The 25104-nt window shown below is 49.1% G+C and overlaps 10 protein-coding genes across 10 annotated transcripts; 5 read left to right on the top strand and 5 right to left on the bottom strand.

The window, feature by feature from the left end:
* Window positions 1–1107: 1107 nt before the first annotated feature.
* rho2 (uncharacterized protein) lies at window positions 1108–3185 on the top strand. Its single transcript, XM_057154112.1, has 5 exons — window positions 1108–1706; window positions 1912–1990; window positions 2053–2058; window positions 2130–2321; window positions 2385–3185. The coding sequence occupies exons 1-5, from the start codon at window positions 1660–1662 to the stop codon at window positions 2670–2672; spliced, it is 612 nt and encodes a 203-aa protein (XP_057008450.1). The 5' UTR covers window positions 1108–1659; the 3' UTR covers window positions 2673–3185.
* A 268-nt stretch (window positions 3186–3453) lies between these two features.
* Window positions 3454–4161, bottom strand: N7473_008171 (mitochondrial 54S ribosomal protein mL40; the record flags this gene model as incomplete). Its single annotated transcript, XM_057154111.1, has 2 exons — window positions 3454–3803; window positions 3936–4161. 2 exons carry the CDS (start codon window positions 4159–4161, stop codon window positions 3454–3456), a joined length of 576 nt encoding a protein of 191 aa, XP_057008449.1.
* Window positions 4162–4731: 570 nt separating this feature from the next.
* N7473_008170 (RING finger domain protein) lies at window positions 4732–6246 on the bottom strand (the record flags this gene model as incomplete). Its single annotated transcript, XM_057154110.1, has 1 exon — window positions 4732–6246. The coding sequence occupies one exon, from the start codon at window positions 6244–6246 to the stop codon at window positions 4732–4734; it is 1515 nt and encodes a 504-aa protein (XP_057008448.1).
* Window positions 6247–7214: 968 nt separating this feature from the next.
* Window positions 7215–8938, top strand: N7473_008169 (Zn(II)2Cys6 transcription factor; the record flags this gene model as incomplete). The annotated part of the gene is made up of 4 exons (XM_057154109.1): window positions 7215–7399; window positions 7453–8028; window positions 8087–8520; window positions 8574–8938. The coding sequence occupies 4 exons, from the start codon at window positions 7215–7217 to the stop codon at window positions 8936–8938; spliced, it is 1560 nt and encodes a 519-aa protein (XP_057008447.1).
* A 45-nt stretch (window positions 8939–8983) lies between these two features.
* On the bottom strand, window positions 8984–11746 carry N7473_008168 (beta-glucosidase; the record flags this gene model as incomplete). Its single annotated transcript, XM_057154108.1, has 4 exons — window positions 8984–9550; window positions 9621–10887; window positions 10944–11550; window positions 11626–11746. 4 exons carry the CDS (start codon window positions 11744–11746, stop codon window positions 8984–8986), a joined length of 2562 nt encoding a protein of 853 aa, XP_057008446.1.
* A 19-nt stretch (window positions 11747–11765) lies between these two features.
* N7473_008167 (uncharacterized protein) lies at window positions 11766–11978 on the top strand (the record flags this gene model as incomplete). Its single annotated transcript, XM_057154107.1, has 1 exon — window positions 11766–11978. The coding sequence occupies one exon, from the start codon at window positions 11766–11768 to the stop codon at window positions 11976–11978; it is 213 nt and encodes a 70-aa protein (XP_057008445.1).
* Window positions 11979–12459: 481 nt separating this feature from the next.
* On the top strand, window positions 12460–14105 carry N7473_008166 (Major facilitator superfamily domain general substrate transporter; the record flags this gene model as incomplete). Its single annotated transcript, XM_057154106.1, has 2 exons — window positions 12460–13697; window positions 13757–14105. 2 exons carry the CDS (start codon window positions 12460–12462, stop codon window positions 14103–14105), a joined length of 1587 nt encoding a protein of 528 aa, XP_057008444.1.
* Window positions 14106–15283: 1178 nt separating this feature from the next.
* N7473_008165 (uncharacterized protein) lies at window positions 15284–16601 on the bottom strand (the record flags this gene model as incomplete). The annotated part of the gene is made up of 4 exons (XM_057154105.1): window positions 15284–15548; window positions 15620–15879; window positions 15952–16309; window positions 16395–16601. 3 exons carry the CDS (start codon window positions 16599–16601, stop codon window positions 15758–15760), a joined length of 687 nt encoding a protein of 228 aa, XP_057008443.1. The 3' UTR covers window positions 15284–15548; window positions 15620–15757.
* A 6312-nt stretch (window positions 16602–22913) lies between these two features.
* N7473_008164 (uncharacterized protein) lies at window positions 22914–23297 on the top strand (the record flags this gene model as incomplete). Its single annotated transcript, XM_057154104.1, has 1 exon — window positions 22914–23297. The coding sequence occupies one exon, from the start codon at window positions 22914–22916 to the stop codon at window positions 23295–23297; it is 384 nt and encodes a 127-aa protein (XP_057008442.1).
* A 656-nt stretch (window positions 23298–23953) lies between these two features.
* N7473_008163 (hydroxyisourate hydrolase) lies at window positions 23954–24625 on the bottom strand (the record flags this gene model as incomplete). The annotated part of the gene is made up of 1 exon (XM_057154103.1): window positions 23954–24625. The coding sequence occupies one exon, from the start codon at window positions 24623–24625 to the stop codon at window positions 23954–23956; it is 672 nt and encodes a 223-aa protein (XP_057008441.1).
* Between the last annotated feature and the right edge of the window lie 479 nt (window positions 24626–25104).

The following is a 25104-nucleotide window of genomic DNA, read 5'->3' as shown; positions in this document are numbered from 1 at the left end:
GCGACTGCCTTCGCAGTGGTCTGTTCCAGGCAGCAAAGTTAGCAGAGCGCAGATCAAAAGAAGGAGAAAGTCAGAGTGTTGAGAGAGAGGAAGTGAGTGAGAGAGAGACAAGAGCGAGTAGGCCAAAGCGGAGAGCGGGAAGGCGAAAGAACCTACCAACAAAGCTCCGTTCAATCCAATGCAGGGACCAAGCCACCAGTGGGAGATTCCCGGAGAGGGACAGTAGGGTAGAGTCGCACCCTTTGGGAGTTATCTGTGAGGGGGTCCTCTTGCGTAGCAAACGGGAGGGGGAAGTGCGGGATCAGGCTTAAGGAGGGGGTTGAAAGACCAATGATTCCGGCGGGTCACTTGGTGTCTGGTGCTAGGAGACGAGACCGGCTCGGTGTCAGACTCTCGGAAGAAGGGGATCAGTAAGTAAACGGTAGGAATGGGATAGCTGCAGAGCCCTGAGAGCGTGGAGATCGGAGGTTGCGAAATGGTATGGCGGGTGCTGGATGAAGCAATGGGCTTTCCTGCGTTCTGGCTGGTTGTCGTGCCGCCGCAACGGGATAGCCGCCGCAAGCGAGCTGGTGCCTGACCAGTCAGGCACCACAAAGGTTTGTGAAGGAATGTGAGTCGAACGAGGGATTGACAAAGGTTTCAAGTCTTTGAATGTTCTATTTTTGACGCTTTGCTCATCCATCGCACGGCTTGAAAGGCCCTTTCATGCACAATCGGAGGTTCGTCTGAGGTCACGTGGTCTCTGATACACCGCCTTTGTCCTCTGCCAGGGTGAACCGACAGGCGGTGTATATCCACGTGATGATACACCGTCTTCTGCCAGGAATCAGGATGAGCTGACAGGCGGTGAGTATCCACGTGATGAGCAACTATCGGCGCCTCATTTGCTCCACTGCGCTGTGAGACACGGACAGCGCTAATTAAAAATAACTCCATGATGAGAAAGTCAGAGCCAGCTGGAGTGGTGCGGGAGAAAAATTACATCAGGAACAGAGCAAGGATGATCAGTCGGGGCAGCTACCAAGTGTGTATCAAAGTCCGTAGTCAATAAACCCCCGGGGCAAGCCTTAAATCTCCGGGTTTCTTACAACCGCATTCTTCCCTCCCCCCATAATCCATTCATCCATTCATCTTATCTACCGACCGCCCGGCACCCAAAACGCCTCGGACTAGACCGAACGACGACTACTAAACCAACTAAACCGCTCTCGCTTACTACCCAATTTCAACTGCTCCAGTCGTTAGCAGTGGATCGGATCATCGTGAGGATCGTCGTGCCTAGCCATCCAATTCGTCCTCGATTATTTCCCCTCCCCTCTTATTTTACTCCTCTATTCTACGAACTTCAGAGCCCCGACGCGACCGCCTTTAAACAAACCCATAACTGAACCCCCCTCAACCTTGACCCCCGTCACGTCACTGTTGTGGTGCATCGTTAGGCCTCCCCCTCACCCCCTGAACGCTATTGGGCGGGACACATCTTGCAGGGCTGGACTTCCCTTACCCCTGCCTGATTTCGTGTTGTGATCTGGAATCATCCAGTGCTCGCCGGCCTGACTTGACAACTTCGTATCCCGCCTTGAAGTTGTGATCGGGCTCACCGTCCTCCGTTTCCCTCACCATCCTCCCGTATTGCGAGTATCCCGGCTCGACCTTCCGATGCCATTGACCATGGCCCAACAACAGACTGATAATGTGATGCGGAGGTACGCGCAACCAGCTTATTCCCCTCTTGTGGCTTGTGATCTTTCCTCGAAATGCCTCCCAACATCATACGAGCTGGCACGGCAGCCTAGACCCCTCTAAGATGATGGAAAGTGGCATTGCTGAAGAGTTCTCCATCAAGACCACAATATAATTTGTGTAGATTCGAGGTCACGATCAAATGCTAATCAACAATCATGTGTACAGGAAGCTGGTAATCATCGGCGATGGTGCTTGTGGAAAAACCAGTCTGCTAAGTGTCTTCACGCTCGGCTACTTTCCAACTGTGAGTTGCAATCTGAATTGAGTCCTTGACGAATCTGTAGCTAATCTTCATTCCGTGCGCAGCATTATGTTAGTCGGCGATCACCCTACCTCCATCCACAGCCTCCGAGGCCTATTGATCTGACTATTTGAATAATTAGGTGCCCACGGTATTCGAAAACTACGTGACCGATTGTCGAGTGGATGGCCGATCGGTACAGTTGGCTCTTTGGGATACGGCAGGACAAGAAGACTACGAGCGGTTGCGGCCGCTAGCATACTCGAAAGCACATGTCCTGTTAATTGGTTTCGCGGTGGATTCCCCAGATTCACTGGAGAACGTGAAACACAAGGTGCGTCAGATTGATTTATCAGAAGGGACCCTAAATGAAAGTCACTGACTCTTTTGGTTGCAGTGGATTGAAGAAGCCAACGAGCGATGCCCCGGCGTCCCCATCATCCTTGTCGGCCTGAAGAAAGATCTCCGCGAAGATCCATTGGCCATTGAAGAAATGCGCAAAAAGTCTCTCAAGTTTGTAACGACCAAAGAAGGCAATGAGACGGGGGCTCAGGTTGGCGCTCGCAAATATCTCGAATGCTCGTCCCTCACGGGCGAGGGTGTCGATGATGTCTTCGAGGCTGCCACCCGCGCTGCTCTGCTGTCCTTTGACAAGCGCAAGAGCTCCTGCTGCATTGTTCTATAACGACCTGATCGCGTGAAACGGACATTGTGACTACTCTTTCTCTGCCCAGCGTTCGGTTTATTTTCTTTTCGCCTTGCAAGTCAATGGACTTTGCTCAGTCCCTCTGTTTTTGACTCGTATTGATTGGCAGTCTCCGCTGTATCATGCATCATTGGCGTTCGGGAGGTTTATGTGATTGCTTGGGTCGATTGGTCCGAGTATGACATCTGTTGCTCTTCTATTGTTATTCCGGCTCTTTCCTCCCTGTCTATTCTCACGGAGTACATTCCCTCATGTCTTTCCTTATGGTCATTCCCTTTTTTTGGTTCTCCATCATCTCATGCACGTGCCTCTCCGGATTCCCATCTCTTGTCACTGTTACCCCCGAAGTGCATTGCGATTGCCGTTCCTTGGAGGTTTCTCTTCTTCTCGTGTAGTAATTCCTGTCGATTCTCTTTTTCTTCGTCCGGTCATTTCATATAGCGCTCTTGCTTTCTCAGAACTATACAAACAATCCAGTTCTGTAACTCTGGCTATCTTGATACAACTCAACTTGTAGTAGATATGTCGAGCCATGGGCTCTTAGATTCAAAAGTAATAGCTCTTATAGAACACATATGAAAGCATGGTATGCCCATCCAAGGGATGACTCAAAGCTCTCGAAATAGAGGCCAACAAAACAATGCGTATAGTACATAGCGCCAAATGATACACAAGATACCCAACACTAGCCCCGGACACAATCCGGGTTTAGTCAATCCACACTCTTACTCTCACTTAGAGACACACCCCACCAACACATTCAGCGGTCCTTCTTCTCGGGACGCTTCCAATCGTGGTTCCACCCTTCGGCCGGAGGGTAGTCGGTCTGCATACGGCCGTACTCGATAGGGAACATATCAGTGAAAATGCCCTTTTTGATCATCGACTTGCGGAACAGTCTGCCACCATCACCGGCACCAGTCCGCAACTCCTCGCAAGCAGACTGCATGCTCTGGTACTGGCGCTCAAGCTCGAGTTCTTGTGCACGGCGCTGCTTGGCCTGGAACAATTGCCAAGCGCGGTGGATGGTCCAGTGACGGAGGTAGCGGTTTCGCGAGAAGCGGAGAGGGCGGGGAGTGAGAGGGTGGTAGAGGAAGTAGCGGATAAGAGCTGAAGAATGTTGTTAGTGCTATGAGACTTTTTTGTATCGCTCGTGCGATGCGCTATCGAGCATTTTGGAGTATTGCCAACGTCCTCGGGCAATTGAGGCCTTTAGCAGCACTGATTCTGAGACAAACATACTAATTCGCTTGTCCACATTGGGACCCCTGTTCTTTCGTCCCTCCAGGGTACTTGTCGACGAGAACGGCGCGGATTGCACGGCTGCGGTGATCGGGCCGGCTTGTTGTGTCCGCCGGGCAAGGACTTCCTGGCACACACGGGAGGCACTTGGTCGCACCGGAGCTAGCGACATTGGGATTCGGAAGACATTCGCGAGGGACGCGAGAGCTGGTGATAGAGACTTCATGGTGGGTGGTATATGGTGGATGCAAGGCACGGAGAGCAGCGTTCGCTCTACGGGGGATAATTCCCTGATGGCAGAATCTTGTCCGCCCTGGTTTAGCCGCGCGCTTAATCCATACCCAGGTCGCCGCATCCCAATTGATTTGACTGACACTTGATCAACACTTGGACTAAAGTTACAACATGAGAAGCAGATTTCTCCTGGAGAAGGATTCTCTATACACAATATCTACTATATGTTGGAAAGACCTTGAGATCATACTAGACATCTACACATAAGATCATGCCTTCTTCTGATTGAGACAATGGAGATGGAACCATGGGGCTAAAGAAGAAAATGATAAAAATATGATGAGCTTTAATAATATCTCACGGTATCTTGCAGGTCATAAGAGGCATAATATGTCAAAACGACATGCAGGTGAGTGGCGTGTCCCACCAAAATCCATCAGGTAGATTCCCTTGAAACGCCATAGAATGCAATGTGTCGAGCCGAGCCAGTAACAAAGAAGAGAAATCGCCAGGAAAATCACGACCCAAGATATGGCATGAATTCTTTTGGGTCTGATATCTTCTATCTCTTCCTCCCATTGGACTTTTTGGTCCGGTCGTAATTTTGCACCTTGCGTCGCCTGTGTGTCTGTGCGAGTTTCCATCGGCAGTAAAGGACAAGGGCATCCTTAAGCAACACAAACATGCAGCCGCCAACCACGCTACGACCCCAGCGAGTCTGGAGGAGCCCTGGCCGACTTCGTTCGAGGACTGATGATGGCGTTGTCCAAGACTTGGGTAGAATATACTTCAGAAGCCCGCCCATGGACGCCGAGATAGCGGGGAAGACGAGTGCTCCGAGAACAGCGTCAGCGAGGTTACCGGTGTCGGCGATGAGCTCATTTTGTCGACGCCCGAGACCTAGCCCGTTGTTTTGGCCTGCATTTTGTCCCTGTGCTTGGCCGTTCTGGGCGCCTTGGTCAGCGCCATTTTGGTTCTCTTCTGCTGGGAGAGCTTGACCCTCGGGCGGCTCGTCGTCATCGTCCATTCCTACCTGCAACTCAAGATCAATTTCCATAAGTATTTGGCCATTCATATTCTCGCCGAAACGATTAAGTCCCTCAGCCTGGTCCTGCTGCTGGACTTCATCCATGATCTCCTCCGCTGCGCGAGGCTGCACCTCAGCGATCCATTTTTTCTCCAGCCCGCCAAATAGACGGTCGTAGAGGGCGCCGTAAAAGCTCTTGACGTATGGTAGAGCGGCGAAAGTCATAGCTGGGGTAGGTGGCCACAGATCAAAGTCGGGCTCTTGTCCCGGGCTGTGCGCAGCAAAGAATAGGACGGGAATCGCTGGGAGTAGGCCTTCGGCGTAACGAGTGCGAGAGAATATCAAAACCAGGGGGATGAGGGGTAGGCCGAGGTTCATGCCGGGATTCCACGGGCCGTCGACACTATCTTCAAGAATCTGTTTTGCCTCCTCCGTGCCAAACACAAGATACATTGAGTATATGCCGTGAGCGCAACATCCGGCCCACACAGTACCGGCAACGGTGAATACCATGCCTGGAAGAACCAACCGTCCCGCGATCCTCTCCATCAGGCGCAGGGTATCGACGATGTAGCTTCGCGGGCGGGTAACGACAATCTCCGACTTGCATTGCGGGCAAACCATCTTTGCACCGCTGCCATTCCGCTTGCGGGACCTAGGGTTCTCCATATCTGCAAGCCAGTCGAGTAGACATGCCTCATGGGCAGTCAATGCGCACGGACAGGGAGATCGCCACTCTAGGTTCAGCGGCGAGTCCTCGGTCTCGTCTGTGTAGCAGATCCAACATTTTCGAGGCTCTTCCTGGTTGTTGGAGGTACCGGTATTATTTGAGGGCTTGATGAGGGTCTTGTCGGCGATATCCGGTACAGTCTCCGCAGATGTGGTGGGTGTGTCTTGGTTCAAGATGACGGTCTCGGTCTCCCCATCATCCGAGATTCCCGCCTGGGCTGTCGTACCCTCAGGTGATATGTCCGCGTCGGCGCTGGAGGTTGTGGCACCATCGGACAATCTCGTCCTCCCAGTGGCGGAGTAGCTCGGAACGGAAGCCATGGCAGAGATGTAATGATGGGGGCGAAGGAGTTGCGGCGAACCGAGGAAGAAGTAATAGAAGTAAGCAAAGTATTTGCTTATCGAGTTAGACCACCGAGCTCAAATGCAAGGAAATAAAGCTAGGCATCTTCCGGGAGGATCAATAGGGTAACATAAGGATGATGACAGAGCAAAAGAATCCTGGGGAGCATGCCCGCTGAATGAGAGCTCCGCCCCGAATGGAGGCTGGCCTGAAAAAGGCATCTCGGCTGCGACCCGCGGCTGTCGGGAGGGTCACGTGCTGGTCACGTCATCTTCAACAATAAGGGCGTGTATAGACCGGAATGGGCAGGATCTATGAAAACATGGGATCGGGGAGCTGGTGTAGCTTGGAATAAAAAAAGTCTTGGGGTTGCTGGAGATGATTTGATTGTCCATGGATATCAACAAGAGATGTCCCCATGGTCAGTGTATCTACTATGACCGATGGATACCTTGCATAAGCCTGGACTCCCTAAGCATCGGTTCGAACTCATATAAACTTTTACAAAATAGAGCTTTGACCATTTGGCCATATGCAAGGTATGATAACATTGAATCTATTGCCGAACCTGAAATTTACCATCTCCCAATACCGTCCGTCCCAGAGCAAGCAAGATGCTTTCATGATTTAAGAAACCGCCGAAACCAAAGGGGAACGCTCCATATGATATCTATTTGTGTAGTCTCAGTACTCTGGTCTAGATACATGAGCCAAGACACATCTTCAAGGACGAGTTCCTATACAACTTGATTAGTACTGCATACTCTGGACCATAGAGCAAGGTATACTTGGCAGGAGAACCAATGAGATCAAGTCATGCTCAGCCCCACTGACGCGTGACTAATCCGGGGCAGCAGCCCTTCGTAGTGTGGAAATGTCCCTGATCAGTTTCCCTGCATTTCAAGCAACCACTTTATGAATCCTCTTGGAATGCCTTGCATTAAGAATGCTGCAGGCCGGTGGTCGACCTCGTGTGGAGCTGTCACCCCAAGCATGTGATATCTGTCGAAGACGCAAGGTCAAGTGCCATCTTCGGACCGGTCCCAGCAGTTCAAGCTGTGAACGATGTGAGAGACTCAATCTTGCATGCACATTCATATTGCCGACCAAGACTCGTGGGCCCAAGAAGCGGTTGGAATATTCTTTCCGAGTAACCTATGCACCGCCGCTAACGTTGTTTTTAGGGCATCCGTGGACCCAGGTGTGAAAGAACATCATGTTTCCAGCACCCGATATGGGACTGATGATCTGTGTGATCGAGGTTTATTCAAGATGATCATGCAAGACTATTTGGATTATATCTACCCAATGGTTCCTGTCGTACATCGCCCATCATTTCTGAAAGCTCTTGAGGAGGATCAGGACTGCGAAGATGAAGGGTTCCTCGCCTTGACACTCTCTATCGCTGCTTTGGTTGTGGCAACGATGGCCAACAGGTTCCGAACTTATCAGTCACACACTCCGCCTCTACGATTCTCATCTCGAAAAGAGATGGTTCACTTTTGCTACCAAAAAATCCTTGCCTTGCGAACAGCCTCCTACTACGACGAACTCAATTTCCAAAAATTCGCAATTTCATACATTTATTTCGCAGCATTTCTACAGCTCGGTGATCACAATTGGTCTCGTATGGTGAGCGTGGAAGCAATGCAAATTGCGAGGCTGTTAAATCTGCATCGGATCTCGGAATACGACGGTCTCAATTGTATAGAAACACAACTTCGGAAAAAGGGATTCTGGCTCGTTTTCTACTGTTATGTGTATGTCACTCGATTGATCTGATTCCTAAAGTCCGCTTCTGACCTTTTTTAATCTCAGTCATGCCCATCTACAAAATTTGCACGGCGAGCGACTGAGCTACCTTGACCCAGGCATGCTTAACTCCATTGACCCAAATGATCTAATGCCATTAGAGGTTGACGATGAGTTCATATTCAAGGATGAGGTCGCAGCTCCTATAACACCCAGACCTTGCCTGGCGACAGGCTTTATTCATCACTCTCGAGTGTTCTTGGCTGCCATCCGAGACCCTTATTCAAAACCTTCTGCGAAGGACCCCTGCCCCTGTGTCCGGACCCACGATCTTAACCTACAAGTTCACTTTTTCCAAGACCGTCTGGATTGTCTTCGGCATTTGCTTATTGACATTCCCTCTTGTCTTCAATTGTCTGCACCGGTCCCAAATGTTCTTGGTGTTGATGGGTTGAGCATTGAAGACATCGAGACACTTCAATCTCAGTTTGCGTCTATGCGTGCGAATCTTCATATCACTCATATTTGGCTACAAAGCCTGATTCTTGATCAGCTCGAAGTGGCACAGTCCCGTCAACAAAGGCAAATTCCAGCCCTTGGCCCCCCGATCATACTGGAATCTTTGACCAAAGAGCCTTGTGGCTGTATCGAGAGGAACTTTGCCGCCAGCTCTTCTTCATCTTGTACAACTTCCCTCAATCAAGTTTGGAAGCCAACGGCTTACATGCCGCCAACAAGGTTCGCGATATCGCTTCGAGTCTTCTAGCATGCCCGTTTCATCCAGAGGACCCCATTGCCAAAAGAGTGGCCGGGTATGTGCAACGCTCGACTGATATTCTGTCTCGTCTTGACAGCAGCGAGGTTATGAATGCGATGCATCTACAAACATGGATTGATACAGATCGAATTTCAAAATGATTGTTTCTATTTTTCTTTCCGAAAAGGCTATAAAGGGCATGACAATCATATTTGCCCATCCCAAGCGCCTGACCAAAAGGTGGTTTCGCTCAATTCCAAGGGCTTTTCCAAGAACTCTCCTTGGCTGCTGGTTCCCACCATGATGTTATAGATGCCGCTGTGGCTGCACCAACTGCTAGTCTTCTCATCCCAGAAACTAGTCACATGCTTGATATCCACGGTAATTTTCACGATCTCCTCTCCACCACTCTCAACATGAACCTTGCAAAACTCCTTGAGTTCCTTCAACGGCCGCTTGATCGGGGGTGCGACGGGTGACACATACACTTGGACAATTTCCGCTCCGTCCCTAGAACCTGTGTTGCGCACCTTGCAAGAGACGCTGACGAGACCTTGCGTATCTCGAGTCAACTGCAAATCAGACAGTTCAAATGCTGTGTATGAGAGACCATGCCCGAAGGGGAACAATGGCTCAACCTCCAGTCCTTCATAGTACCGATATCCCACATACACGTCCTCGCCGTATAGCACTCGCCCGCCTTCCGATCGGTAGTTGAAGTATGTGGGGTTGTCCTTAAGACGACGAGGGAATGTGAGAGGGAGCTTTCCAGACTGTTCGGAGATTCCATGCGTCATTAGTAAATCCTCTGCTTTTGAGCTAATACAAGAGAAAAGCACTTACCGGGTTCACATCACCAAAGACTACATCAGCAATGCTGTTTCCAGTCTCATTCCCACCATACCAAGCATGAAGCAGAGCTTTGGCCTTGCCAATCCAGGGCATTTCCACAGGAGTGCCACTCTGAAGCACAATGACTGTGTTAGGATTGGCCTCCAGAACTCGTGAGATAAGCTCATCCGTATCGGGAGGCAGGCTCATATTAGACCGGTCTTCTCCTTCAGATTCCCATTCACCGCTCAGTCCGGCGAAGAGAATAACTTGTTCGGCGTTTTGAGCAACCTTCACAGCCTCTTCGATACCTTTTTGAGATGGCAGCTGCTTACAGGCACCAAAGCGGAAGCCTCCGTGGCCGAAATCAACCACGCCGGGAACTCTGAATGTGCTGGTTTTGCCACAGCCCCATTGAACATGGATTGTGTATTTTCTTCCGGATTCGAGCTCAACTGCAGCTACCTCCTCAATTGTTCCGCTGCCAAAGAAGCTTGTTCCAGCTCTCTGAACGTCGGCATTGTTGATGACGAGCTTCCCGTCAATGAACATCCTTCCCGTTCCGTGAACGGTGAGTCCGAAGTCGTAGAGGCCAGACTCCTCAGGAACGAAATACCCCTCTGCGTCTGCGTACCAGACTGGTTGCAGCTTCGGGTGGTCATAGTCCATGAAGATTACCATGGAGTCTGTCTCATGGCGTTCCTCGAGAAAGGTCCTCGACTGGACGGATGGGGGCTCATTGAAAATCTTCAATGTAAAGCCGACTGCTCCATCTGCCGTTTTGAGTTGCTTGCCCAGCAATGGCAGCATCTGATGACCGTAAATACCTTGAGCAAATTCAACGCCTCCTTGCGCTGCCCTTGAGATGCCATCAAAGGGAGTAACGGTCTCATAAGGATTCAATGCAGCGCTGCCCCCTCCACAATATGTGGCAATCTTCGCATTCGGACCAATGACTGCAATCTTCTTCTCTTTCTTGAGTGGAAGGATGTTCTCCTCATTCTTCATCAGTACAATGGCTTCTGAGCCGATTTTCCTCAACAGCTTGCGATCTTCTGGCCTGTTGAGTTGTGTCTCTGGTGCCCGCTCAGGGATTGCTGATTTGCTCGCTCGCTGGACGAGCTTCAATACAGCACGAACGCGTTCATTCAGAGCGGCAAGAGGGATCTTGTTCGATGTGATTGCATGGCTCAGGGCGCCACCACGCCATCTTGTCGGGCCAGGCATCTCCAGATCTAGGCCTGCGTTGATAGCTTCGGAGGTACTGTATGTTCCAAACCTATATATGAAGCAAGTTTAGCAGGCTTTCCTTACAACAGATTTTTTTCTGCTTACCAGTCGCTCATCACCAGCCCATCCCAGCTCCATTCTCCACGAAGGATATCGTGCAGTAGTTGAGAGCTTTCAGAGGCATGCACCCCGTTCACTTTATTGTATGCCGTCATGATGGCTTCTGGCTTACCCAGAGCAATAGCAATCATGAATGGGAGAAGGTAGATCTCTCGTAGAGCGCGATCAGTGACAATCGAGCTCACGGCCATGCGCTCGTGCTCCTGGTCATTACAGACAAAGTGCTTGAGGGTTGCGACGATGCCTTTCTCTTTCAGTCCCTTGCAGTAGTGTCCAGCCAGAACACCCGACAAGTACGGATCTTCAGAGTAAGACTCGAAGCCTCTTCCGCCCAAGGGGCCTCGGGCTATATTGATGGTCGGACCCAGAATAACGTGTGCACCTTTGGCCTTCGCTTCGGCCGCGAGAAGATGTCCGATCTCAACCAGAAGCTCTCGATCAAATGTTGCTCCAATCGCTGTTCCACAAGGCAGGCATGCCGCTGGCACGCTGCTGAAGAAATGGGTACCACGGACACCGTTGGGACCGTCCGAGAGTCGAATTGAGGGGATTCCCAGCCTGGGAATAGGCACTGTGTGCCAAAAGTCCTCGCCTGTGTCGTGATGCCATAACCTTTAGTACGCCTCTCACATTCTGGTAACGATTAGCTTCATGAGCCAGGACAGACCTGTCAACAATGCAACCTTCTCATCTTGCGTGAGCTGCTTGAGCAGGGCCTCGATATCAGCATTTGCGATCTGTGCAAATGCTTCGTGCACCGCAACGGGTGTGTTGTCGCCAATCGACATTCTCTAGTGTTAGGAAGAGATGGAGTCCAAGTCACAAAAGAGCGAAATTTCCTTCGACGCGTTCTCCTTTCCAGCCCGCGAGAGCCGCTCTCCTAAGTACTTCCTCGCAGACATCACCCACACTTCGGCACTGGATTCGCGTGTTGCGTTCCTCCTGATTCCCCAATTCGGAGACCAGCCGATGGAGAAGAACATCGGTCGCTGTCTCCACTGCGGCAAGCATGCTGATTGAACGACAGGTCCCGAGCCCCATCGCAAGTCATCAAGACAAGCATCGTGGGATTCTCCGTTTCTCCTTTTCTCCGTTTCTCCGCGTCCCGTCCAGCATCTGCAGCGTTGATGCCGACCCCGGCTCCCCGTCTCTCCCCACAATCTTTCCCCGACCATGCCGTTAGTCGGTAGATGGAGGTCTTTTTGTACGACCAGGTGACGGGCCGCGAGAATTGAACGTTGACTTGGGAGAAATTGATTGGCCCGCGTTTGCATCTCGCAGTCTTCGTCCTCTTAAAGCCACACTCGTTTACGGCATTTGGTGCGAATTCACGGAAAAAGAGAATTCCAGGAACCCGAACATCGGGCGATGATGGCCCTCCAACGCATATTACCTGCTGTGCATAAAACCTCGTGGCAGCCCTGCGTTTCTCCTGTTCCCCGGATTATCTCTGTTGTTCTTTATACTAGTCTCTTCGGCCTTTTGGCACTTCTCATACACCATGGGCTCCAGCGAGATTGACGAGGTTGATGTTGTCAGCAAGCATGCTGAAGGGAACTCAATGCCTGATCCAATGGCTGCTTTCCTCCCATCTGCTTCTAAACCCTGGTATAAACAGCGGCATCTTCTACGCCTCAACTTCATCATCTTCTCTCTGGTGATGTACTCGTCGGCCAACGGTTATGATGGATCTTTGATGAACGGTTTGGAAGCACTGTCTCAGTGGAAAGCCTTCATGAACAACCCCACTGGCTCTTGGCTGGGATGGATCAATGCGATCTACTGGCTTGGCTGTGGTGTGGGCTATCCCACGGCATCATGGATTGCCAATCGGTACGGTCGTAAGCCGGGTGTTTACGTGGGATATGTCTTCCTGGCCCTTGGCGTCGCTCTCCAGACTGCCGCTCAGAACGACACAACTTTCCTTTTTGCCCGTCTGTTCCTGGGCTTTGCATCTGCTCTGTTTGGAAATTCAGTCCCTCTTCTCATCAACGAGATTGCCTACCCAACACACCGCGGCATCTTAAACTCGCTGTTCATGTCTGGCTGGTATGTCGGTGGAACAGTGGCGGCTTGGGTGGTTTTCGCGTCGCGAACGTACTCTTCATCCTGGGCTTGGAGACTCCCTTCGATCCTTCAGGCCCTAGTGCCAATTATTGGCTTGCCCGGCTTCTTACTTGCTCCAGAGAGCCCTCGGTGGCTGGTCTCGGTTGGAAGAGAAGACGAAGCCCAAGCGATTCTCGCCCAGTATCACGCTGCTGGTGATGCCTCTTCGCCTCTGGTCAACTATGAGATGCAAGAGATCATCACCACCATTCGCGCTGAGCAAGAGGCCAACAGCAACGGTAGTTACTTGGAGATGGTTCAGACCCCCGGTAACCGTCGTCGCCTCATGATCTCCATTAGTTTGGGTATATTTGCCCAATGGGCCGGCAACGGTGTCATTTCTTACTACCTTTCTCTGATCCTGAACTCGGTTGGGGTCACCAACGTCCGGGATCAGACTCTTATCTCGGCCTGTCTGCAGATGTGGGATCTCGCCTTCGCTGCTCTTGGTGCTTACTTGATTGACCGATTGGGGCGTCGTCCTCTTTTCCTGGCATCGGCAGCCATCATGTCCGTCAGTTACGTGCTCGTCACCGCGCTGTCCGGCACCTTCGCCGTGACAAACAAGGCAGCCATTGGTGGTGCCGTCATTCCGTTCCTCTTCATCTTCTTCGCTGGATACTGCGTTGCGCTGTGAGTTCCCTCTTGCCAACGGCCGTTTTATCACTATTCTAACATGAAATATTCTGCAGCACCCCCTTCCTCACCGCATATCCCTGCGAAATTTGGCCGTACCGTCTTCGCTCCCGAGGCCTGACCGTGACCTGGTTGGCCACAATTTGCGGCATGTTCTTCAATACATTCGTCAACCCCATCGCCCTCGAACGAATTGCATGGAGATATTATATCGTGTTTATAGTCGTGCTGCTGGTCTTCGGTCTCACTGCATACTTCTACTACCCCGAGACCAAGGGATACACTCTTGAGCAAATAGCTGTGATCTTCGACGGTCCGGATGCACTTGCAGCCAACACTGCTGAGGTAGCCACGGCTGCTGAGGCCAAGACTGGGTCGTCTACTGTTCACAATGAGTCGGTCTAGTTACTATTTGCCTGTTCGTTCACGGATCTAACAGGCTGAGGCTAATCGCACCCCAACTTGTGCTTTTGCACGACGGACTATTCCATTTTCTGATCTAGTGGATAATAGGTGCACTGGACCCTTGGTATATAGACTTGAGAAACGGTTTTACACATAGAATATAAGGACCTGTGAAATCGACGCCGAAAATGACAGCCCCTGGCGCCAGACACAGCCGCCTTTCCACCCGTAACCTCCACCACCTAGCCCCCGCTCGACCGCCCCATCAACCTTAACCACCACTATTCTGCTAGACCTCAAAAGTCACTAAGCCCAAACAGTGCAGTTTCACTACACCCCCGTCCTTGTCTAGGTTATGGTACTTTTTATTAGATTAAGAAGCCAATGACCTTATAAAACTCATGATCTCTTTAGACATCTATACGGCCTGTCTCCTATTCAAGTATAAGTGTAATATATTGCCGATAAACGCCACTCTGGTCTCTCTATTAAACCATATTGCTTCTTCTATATCATGAAACTCCCGCATAGATATAGAACTCGCCTAGACATAGACTAAGAAGTAAGGCTGATAAAAATGAAAAAATGATAGGGAGAAAGTGGTATGGGATTATATAACCCTTAAGCGAAGCAGTGCTATAAAGAAATATCTACTTGCAGAGTAGAAGGCCTGTTGATCAGGTAAGATTGAAAAGCACCAAGTCAAATTCTTGACAAGTCTTTTTCTTGAGGGGTTTGAAACCCATTCCTCCTGCTTAATTTATATACAGTCTTGCCACACATAAACAGAAAACATGACAAGGATAAACAAGAGAAGGCGGCACATATCGTGGGACATATCAAACATCACCCCACCAGATAGTTATCTCCCTTCCCTTCCCCAGTCTTGATACCTTCGCTTGATACACAGGATTTCCACCGTTTACCTTTGCCTTGTAACAGGCAAAACATTATACAATCCAGGGGGTAGGGTTGTCGAAGTTCATGACTTTTTCTCTTTTTTTCTCATTGATAATATAAACCAGTCCCTCTTTAACCGTCAATATATTTGTACGTATTTTAGTCATCTGCAGGCTGCAGCTAGTCAAAGCTGGGGCTTCTTTATAAACTTTTGATCAACCTGGTTTCAAGAGGATCCCCTTTTCTTCCCAGCCTCCAATTCTGCGCCTTCTTGCACACTCTGTAGCTTGATAAATTCGTGGCCTTTGTCGCCAACCAAAACGTTCCTATAGCTGCCATAAGAGTGGCGCCTCCCCGATATTTCGCAGCTATACCCTGTGCTTCGAAATATATTATATCGGCCATTCTCATGGTATTCTCGTTCCCTTGGAGTGAGGGAGGTGTGTACCTCGCGCAGGAAGGGCCGTAAGATAGGAATACATTGCACCAAGATCGTCCCGGCCACTTCAGATGAGTACCAAATGTTAGATATTCCGTTATTCCCTGTGTGGAGATATCCCCAATTAATCAGCACTGTTGAATAGAAACAGAGACTCAGCCAGAAAGGTTCTTACAGTAATACCAAGCATCGTGGGTGTTCGATTCGTTCTTCCAGGCCGTTCTTACAGCTGTAAGAACCGCAATTCTGGAATGGTCTTAGTGAACTACCCTTCACTGAGAGCGACTTCGCTGCAAGTCCGGGACGTCTGAACTCACATAGCTCCTAAGCTCAACGTGGCGCAGAGAGCGATTTTTTCATTCCTCCTCATTTTGAGATTCCATACGATCATCCACGGAAACAGCGCGAAAACAAAGTCCATAATGACGTTATAAACTAGATATCACATTGTTAGCTCACAGGCCACAGTTCCTCGTACCCTCTCCCAAGCAGGGATTGACCACGCACCCTGGCCTCCCTCCTTAACATCGTTCCGGAGTTTTTTATAAATGCAGAATTTGAGCCGATACGACGCCTGATAATCGTCTGCGCCATCGCAGACCTTCGCCCATTGGAGGATACACTTGAGGATCATGAAGATATTCATAGTGGCTATGCAAAACCACAGGACGTACTTCTGCCATTTATTGCTTATGCGTAGCAGTGTAACGCCAAAGGCCGTCTTGGACCATGCCTGCCCGATAAGCGTGCCGCACGACGTGATATTGATGATGATGTGCATGTGTTTGTCCCACTCGCCGGTCTGGCTGACATATCCATTTGCGTATTCCCAGCATATCAGGATATCGTTCACTAAGAGGACCACCTGTGTGCGAGAAGCTTGTTAGCAGTGCGTTGTCGGAGCCATCGACTGAAGTGTGAATGGAGGGTGGGAGACTGGAAAGTCATACCCATGATGCTACGAGAATGTAATCATCGTACCAGAGCCCCTGTAATCTGGTGAACTTCACCCAGATCCGCAGGCCCAGGAACACCGAGGCACCGCCAAATAGACACCATAGTCCCACGTTAACTTCCTTCGTCGGATCAACAAATTTCAGCATCGTGTCGTCCGAGCTGCTGTTGTCGCGGGGTATTACGAGCGACGGTACTGGCATTATTGCATAGGTGCTGCCGGAAAACTTGGGAGGACCTTCAAGAGGACGAAGGAGTAATTAAAAGTGAAAGGTCAGGCCCGCATATCAAACACATGCGTTGACAACAGACATAGGAGCAGTAGCGAATTGCTTCAAAAAGGGGAGCAAGAACTGGTGGAGAGAAGAAATGCGAATGCCAACCCGACAACTTTCCAGGATTTCCTGGGTGGCTGCACCTGTGAGGGTTGTTCAGGAGTACAAAAAAGCCACGAGTAAGATTATTCATTTTGAATTGGCAGAGGGCTATCTTATAGGTGGAATGGGGGCGGACTTGGCCCAAGTGGTTAGCTCACCCCGTTCCCAGAATTAGTGCGTTTTACCCCATCTGGATTGGGGACGCCTCCGACTCCGAGACGTTTTATCTGTGGGGATGGGAAATTAATGGGGCTGGCGAAAATGGCATCGAAATTGAACATCCTCTCAACACCACTCCTATATACCTAAGTGTAGCGAAATGCGCCGTCGTGATGCTAAAAGTCTCGGTGTGAAGGAATAGCTGGGCTCTCGCTCCTATGTCGACCGGCAATGCTCTACATCACCTCCAGCGGCCTTTTCTAGTCGTAAATGTCGGCCGTCAACCGAATCTCCGAAGTTGACACGCTAGGGGTTGTAGGAGGCATCTTTGAAACCTCCAAGACCTTCTCGCCCTTCTCTTCGTTGCTACTCAACATCCTTTATCATCCCGAACAGCATCGCCTGCTCTATCCTATGGGTTTGATGGAAATTAGTGGATTCCAATTAGGCTTATTGCTTAAATATTGTAGAAAAAGTGGGGCCATTGAGTAGATCCCATGAGTAGATTCCATTTAAGTTTGTGAAGTGGGCTCCATTTGGAAACATCGGTCGCACTAGTATCAGATTTTCACCTGTTGTGAGTCTCGGTTATATTTACCTACAGTTTTAATTTCAAGTTTATCTATGAAGTATCAAGGGTGGTTGCAAGGATGCGAAATCTTGCGAATATTTTTGATGGGGTGCGGTCGGCCACGTATAACATCCAAATCAATTCACACATTATACTGTCTATCTAACAGTCTTAAATACATAAGATCTTGGAATAGGCTATAAACAGGGGTATCACTAAACCCATGTTACGTGCCTTACCCCTCTTCTCTCCGAGGAGAAAGACTGTATCCAAAGCCTGACCGAAGAGGAGGACCTGGGGACTCCTCAAGGAACAGTCTCTGTCATAATTTGACTTAGTGCTCCGCTCTTTTACCTAGTTGGCAGGCTCTCTACCCTGCAAGTAATATATATCCTTACAGGTATAAGTAGTAAAGGCAGCGGATATTTAACACCGACTAGGATCATTTTGATGTAAGCAGGCCCAGATATAGGCCTTACGGTCACAGCTAACTAAAGATGATAAGATTCTTTAATTTCGATTTTTTTGCGGAAAGGCTAGTAGTTCTGAGAGTCAGCCTAGCTAATGTCGCCGATTGGGAAAACGACTTTGGATATATACTGGTGCGGTGGACTTCGAGATAGAAATGAGGCGATATATTAACCAATAGCGTGGAAAGATGGCAATTATAGGTGTGTAACTCGACTTTACTTTACGATTTACTCCGTCTTTTACCAATTTAATAGTATGCGCTGGTCCAAATACTAGTACGGCTATTCGAAATGCAGTCTAAACGCACTTGCAGAGATCTGCACGGATTTTCGATCTAGATTTAGGTCTAAACCATAGTTAGCCGAAGGAAGGACATGCTAGAAGAAGTAAGTCGCCTAGTCGTCGTCATAGAGAATATACTTGATTAGAGTTAGAATTAGCGTATGGCTGGAGGAAGGCAAGTTATTGTTTGCGAAAGCTCGATGTAATCATCCTTATCTCTATCCGAATTACTTCATTACCTAAAGCTCAGACATTCTCTACGTTTATATATTTGTTGACCAAGTCTCGAATACGATTAATCGTGCAGTAATAACCTTCTCATATCGTGATATATATAACAAAGAAGCCAAATATTTGAGTAGCCGCCCATTTTTGACCGCCAGCGTTACACGAAATGAGTAAAAACTATACAAAGAATGAAGTTTATCTAGAGTTAGTTAAGCTGGAACTAGTTGAGTTAGATAGAAGACGAACGAGGCTTATTAAATGACGTAGTACTTAAACATGTAATATTCTGAGATAATTTTATCGTATATAGATAGAGATAGCTCTATGAGGCCGAGGCCGTAGGGTCATCCAAATGATATCACTACTATCTGCTAAGTAGCAATAGCCCGTCAAGAATAAATAGGACCTAAAATCCCTGTCAGACAATTCTTGATCCCAAGTCTCAAAGTTGTGAAGGGCTGGAGCCGATTTGATTTAATCTAGCTAGGTCACGAACTATTTATAATAATCTTAGAAAAAAGGAAGGAAAAGGGGCGTTCTATGCGGGGACGGTCGACAAAACAAACTCCGGATGGGGTAGGCGACGGTCATGTGGTTACTATACGGCAATGGGCCCGTTACAAGGAAGGGTTTTCGAAGATACATCGGCTAGGTATAGACCGGAGAGACCGACGATGAAGATGACTAGGCACCACGGCATTTACGGCAAGGCAACCGCGAGCCATTCTGCGACGCCGGGGCTATATAATATAACCTTGGATAGGGCGGATGGAGCCGGTCATATACCATCGAAGATATACCCGCACATTACAGATACGAAGGAGGGTGGCGGGCTCAGAGACGAGGAAGGCCCACTATCAAAGGTCTAGATAGCTTCGTAGCATGATAGACAGTCACAATCTCTAGGAAGAAGTGGGAGTCTCGACATATAATCACACAAATACAGCTACGGGCTAGATTATCCCAGTGACTCTGCTTCTGGGCGACTGCTCCACATCAGGGGGGAGAACGAGCTGCGTCGGATCGAGCGACATAAGCGACGTCTCCGGTAAGATGAAAAGGGCAGTGCTTCCGGCTGAAAGCTAAGGCGCAGTGGCCGGGGTGGTGATGAGTGCAAGATAGAGGAGTTGAAGGGAGGGAGAGAGAGGTGAAAGAGGGCAGGCCTCGTCTTGTATGTCGGGGCAATGGAAGAGAAGGTGACAAGACGGTGTATTATGGCGCTAGGCCGGGAACGGCAAAACTAACCATATCCAGTAATTCACCAGACCCAATATTACAATGCAAATATATATTCTTTAATATTCTCTTTTATGAAAGATCTTTTTCAATATCTTTTAAAAATGGTTTGAGCCGTCTTTCTTGATAGCTAAAGTCAGGGGCTTGGTAGGTATTATCAGGATATCTACTGTAGGTACTCGTTGTACCTGTTATCCACCCTATCCAAAGATTGTGAATAGACAAGTTGACGTATGATTAGCCCCGCCCTATAGATATATGGTTCGAAAATCGAATATAGCTGTACTTTTTCTTCCTTTAGCCCATTTAAACCTGATTCCACTCCTCGTTTAGAGTGTTAACATAACGATACTCAGTACATCTACTTCCAGATATCCCAAGACAGCGTCCTCCGCATCCCTAGTACGGCACTGATAGTGCGGTATGCCTGCTACGTGAATGTTTGCTCTCATCTCCATGCTAACTTCGTCCATCGCGTCCATACACGACGCGGTCATGCTTTGTTTATAATTTTTGTTTGCTATACCCGATGACTCGTCGCGTTTTGCTGCTTGGGAGGCAGCGCTCCCATAGAAAATGAAGTTATTCTGTTCCCGATTAGGAAGGCACGCTTTCCCCCCCCCCCTCCTCCGGTATAAATACCTCCTCCCTCCCTCCGTCTCCAGGATTTTTCTTCCTTCTCCAACTCTCCTCTTCCTCCAAGCTTTCCATCCACCTGGCTTCCAAAATTTTGCTACTCTCTTTGGTCGTCCCACCTCTCCCATCTGGGTTCATCTTACGTTCATCCCACTTGACCACTCTTCATCAAAGACATCCTTACTCTCAACACCTCTGGCTTCCTTCAGGTGAGATGGCCGCCCTCTACAAAGTGGTTTCCTCACCAGCTACTGACACAGCGGCTGCAGAGACAACTTTTTGTTGACCTTCCACAACATCATCTTCCACTACTTCTTCCACTACTTCTTCCACCACCTCTTCCACCACATCAAGATCTCCCACCATGGCCACTCAACCCTTCCATCTCCCTCAAACATGGCAACGTCGACATTTCGACCGGCCCGCCTCTTGGCCTGCCCATCCCATTCATCATGACCGCCCTCCTTATAGACAACACACACTCATTACAAGCCGGATGCTCTCTTCTCTCTTGGCCTTTCCACGTCTGAGACTATCCGTCATCTGGCACTTCGACAAGGCCTCCTCCACTTGAAAATTCTTTTGCTAGTCTTTTTCGATCATCATCTCTGCCTTCGGGTCTTCCATTCCACATCTTGACATATCAATCTTTGATCACTTTATATCTTCCCTCATACCAGCCACGAGGTCACTGCATGGTGGTTTGCAGACCTAAACAAAGAGGTTAGTATACTCGCACTTACTCATGCTCCGCGATCACGACTAACACCTCTCAACTACAGGAGCCTACACTGACGTTCTTCGGTGAACCTCAGTGGCCATGAACTTGGTGCTGAGCCTGTGTACCACTGCCGACATCTCAGACTCCTCGCTGACACTCTGGGTTCTTAATGACTGTTGGCAGATCTTCTATCTTACTATGATGGCTTGCAGAGAAAACAAAGAGGTCAGTACCCCCGCGCCTGCTTATACTCCGCGGCTTTAAATAACACTTTCATCAGGAGCCTACACTTACGTCCCTGAGTGGACCTACCTCGGTGGTAATGACCTTGCTGCTGAGCCTGTGTAGGGCATGGTTGACAATTCTCCACTGCCGACATCTCAGCCTCCTCGTTGACACTCTGGGTTTTGTTATTGACAGGTTGGCAGATATCGGATAACCAGGCCTTTCATCATGGTCTCGGTCCTTCAACTCTTGGTGGCTTTCAGAACTAAACAAAGAGGTAATTATGTTCACATTCACTCACTTTCCTCGGTCTCAACTGATATGTGGAATAGGAACATGCACTATTGATCGCAACATCCACTATCAAACACCTCGGCCTCCTGGTCTATCTTCTGCTGGCAATCTCTGTCTTGAAAGATTCGCCTTCTCATGTTCCTCGACATTTCCCATCCTGAATTGTGGATTCTTCATCAATTTTATGCTCTTCCACTCCTCTACGGCCACCATACTATCAACTTCTGATCACTTCCAAGGTTTGTGAGTCCGCTTCTAGCTCAGACTTTGCTGTCTGCTGACATCAAATGATTCTGACTTGACAGTCACCTTTGTCAATCCTTCTACTCACCAAAAAATCTGTCTTCATGGTACACACTCTACCAACGACTGCTCGGAATTGAATCACCATCTACAAACACTGCTGGAGATATGCTCGGGGGGAGGAGGATCACACATGGATATGGTATTGGGAACTTCTCATGACACCTGGTTTTCTTCGGCTGGGATCATTTTCAAAGCCAAATTGTTTTCTTCCTGGGGGCTTCTTCTTGTGTTTATTTTTGCCCCAAGTCTCTTTGGCCTTCAGTGATTCATCTATTACTCCAAATCAGCTCGGCATCTTTCCTCTCAGGTCAAATCTAGTCTATGCTCTCTAAACTTGATCCTTTCTAACTGTAGAAACTTTGGCCTAAATTCTGACCAGCATTCGAGATGATTCTCTGCTTGCCTCTACTACTCTTTGATTACATGACAGCATGTGGTCCTTCTTGGTAAGAAGACCATGTAACCGCCAGCACCAATCCGAATTCGTCAACAACTTTGGAATAGAAGAAGAGCAATTTCCAACACTTACCCACAATATTTCCATGGTTGTGTGATATCATAGAACTATCTTGTCGCTAGATTAGTGCTTGCAATTGTGCCGCGATCATCGCCATCGGGTTCGTGGTGGCCTTATCCCGCATCCCAGGCCGTGGGGCATTCTATGTCCAATCAAGACTGCCTAGAATAGAGTCACCTCAGGTAAAAGAAAGTATCACTTGCGGTGGTGGTGTAGCTATTGTCTACTTGTAGCATGTAGATCGACAAGCTAGTTACCCTTTTTGGGCTCTTGGCAGGCATGACAAAAGGGTACGTCATAGCCATGGATAATGATAACACAACTCGATGCAGTCGTGCAGAAACTGAGAAACCTGATTTCAACCCGTAGTAAGGATGATCATCTAAGTAGAGGCTATTTATGTCCGCTGTTTATCAAGCTGCGTGGTCGCACCCGGTGTGATTTGTTTTCCATTCTTTTGCACTACACTACCTACACTCCAGAGTGTCCAGAATGGCCTCTCTACTACGATTACCTGCCCGCCGCCTGGCGCGCACATCAATCACATCCTCCACTGGCCGAATCACCAGTCTCGCTACTTCGCGAAGCTATGCCCAGGATTCCAAAAAGTCAAGTGGCAAGAAGGACGATGCGACTCGGGACGCAGGGACTCCAGAGAATCCAATGCCCAACCACCCGATTCCTTCCAACAATGCGAAGCCTACACTACGAGATGGTCGGTCATCTCCTATTGCCGATTTTGAAGGTAACTTGAAAGACGACGTGCCTGAGGACGTGAAGAAACATAATGAGGATATGGATAAGCGACATGATCGGTCATACAATCATATTACTGATGATGGGAGCGTGAAAGAGAGGGAATGGGAAAATAAATAGTGTTGGTGTATACATGGATGGACTTGAATAGGGTTAAAATTGTTTCAACTCTTTCTTAGGTTGTGTTGAGTGTACTTGTATGATAGTTTAGTTGTGTCATTGTATATAATCAGGCGAGTATCTGCATGGCTGTCAGGGAAATATACAGTTGCCACCCGAATTCACCACCTGGACTTACTCCTCCCAGAATAATTTATTAATCCCATCTAGAGGTCAAATAATCAACGGTATAGGCAGAGTAATTAAAAAGACATTTTGAATAGCTAGAGTAACCTATCCATCCAGGACAAAAAGAGAAAATTACAAAAAGTTAACAGTTTGACAAGAGTGGGATTCGAACCCACGCCCCTTTCGAGACACGGAAGTTTGGATCAGGTAGACCTGAACCGTGCGCCATAGACCAACTCGGCCATCTTGCCTTACTTGATGGAAGGTGGCTCAAACTTTGGCTCTATGTACCAATGCAACTGGATACCACCAAAATTGAAGAACCAGTGGGTCTGTCGTCGTTTGATGCCCACGAGGTTGACAATTTCGGCGACAAACATTACAAATTGTATAGTAGACATTTTTTTTTTCATGACAATGATCCCATTGAAAACATCTATATACAGAGAAACAGGCAAAGAGATCAAACAATCGAATCAAGAACACAATTAAGAACCCCGGTAAGTCGAGTAGTTCCAAGGCCCCAACAGCACGGGCACATGATAATGGCGCCAACCCTCCTCGCCATCCCGTCCACGGCCCTTAACCGTAAACTTCACTTCCACCTCCGGCCAAAAGCTCTCAATACCCTGAGCCTCATACCAAGGCCCAACCTCAAAGCGCACCGCCCAATTGGTCTTGCTGTCCGCGGCGGGCAGCGCAGCCAGGATCTCCGGGACAGAGGAGGCGGCGCTGGCACTGGCACCAGTGGGCGTCCACTTTGCGACACGGCCGTCGGCGTTGGTCGTGGCGTGGAAGGTGACAGGGCTGGAGGGCGAGGCGGGCGCCGATAGCAGGGTCAGCGTGACGGGCAGGTTGGCGGCGGGTGTGCCGGTCAACGTGTTGAGGCAGTGGCAGGTGATGGGATCGCGAGACATGGTGGGTGGTTGAGTGGTGGAGGGTGTAGATGTGGTGGATGTTGAGGTGGATCGGTTGGAGGCAGAGAGCTGTTGCTGAACGAGGGCGAGGCGGTTGGTGGTGCGGCCCTGGGAGGAATCACGAGAGTCCATGAAATTGGTGATGAGATGGGGAGAAGAGAGAGGAATATGGGAGGAGGAAAAGATCTTAAAGAGATTAACTAGACGGAGAGCGTTGCCATTATTTCTACGGGCCTCTGCCATCGGAGAGCACCGATAGCTGCGGAGGATGCCACGGCCACGGCGGGGTGGAGCGGGTTTAACAGACTCTGGGGGAGAGTCGCATAGATTGTATACTTCATGTCGGTTGTAGAATGTAGATACCCGATCAGGGTTATCGTCTCATCTTGAGATATGGGATTAAAGATCGATTCATCACTGTTAGTTAGCTTATCTGGTTGGCATACTACGATGTTGCAAGTCCATCTAGCTTAACGGGCATGACACCGCAAACCATTGGGTCGAACTTGCTAGAACAGATAATCTTTTCATTTGTTTCTATCTTCCAACAGCATGAGCAAGCAAGAATATCAAATGCGATAATCATCAACCTCTTCCTTTTTCTCCTCTAGGACACCCTGTCATGTCTTCTAGACCATCTTCCCGAACGTTCGATCGGTTTGCGGGGCAAATCCTCAATTTCGAACCTCCAACTCACCTTCTCCCCGCTATAAACCACCACA

The sequence above is a fragment of the Penicillium subrubescens genome (assembly GCF_028828155.1).
Source record: "Penicillium subrubescens strain IBT 31985 chromosome Unknown utg000005l_segment0_segment0, whole genome shotgun sequence".
Taxonomy (NCBI): Eukaryota; Fungi; Ascomycota; class Eurotiomycetes; order Eurotiales; family Aspergillaceae; genus Penicillium; species Penicillium subrubescens.
This window is presented reverse-complemented; position numbering and strand designations above follow the sequence as displayed.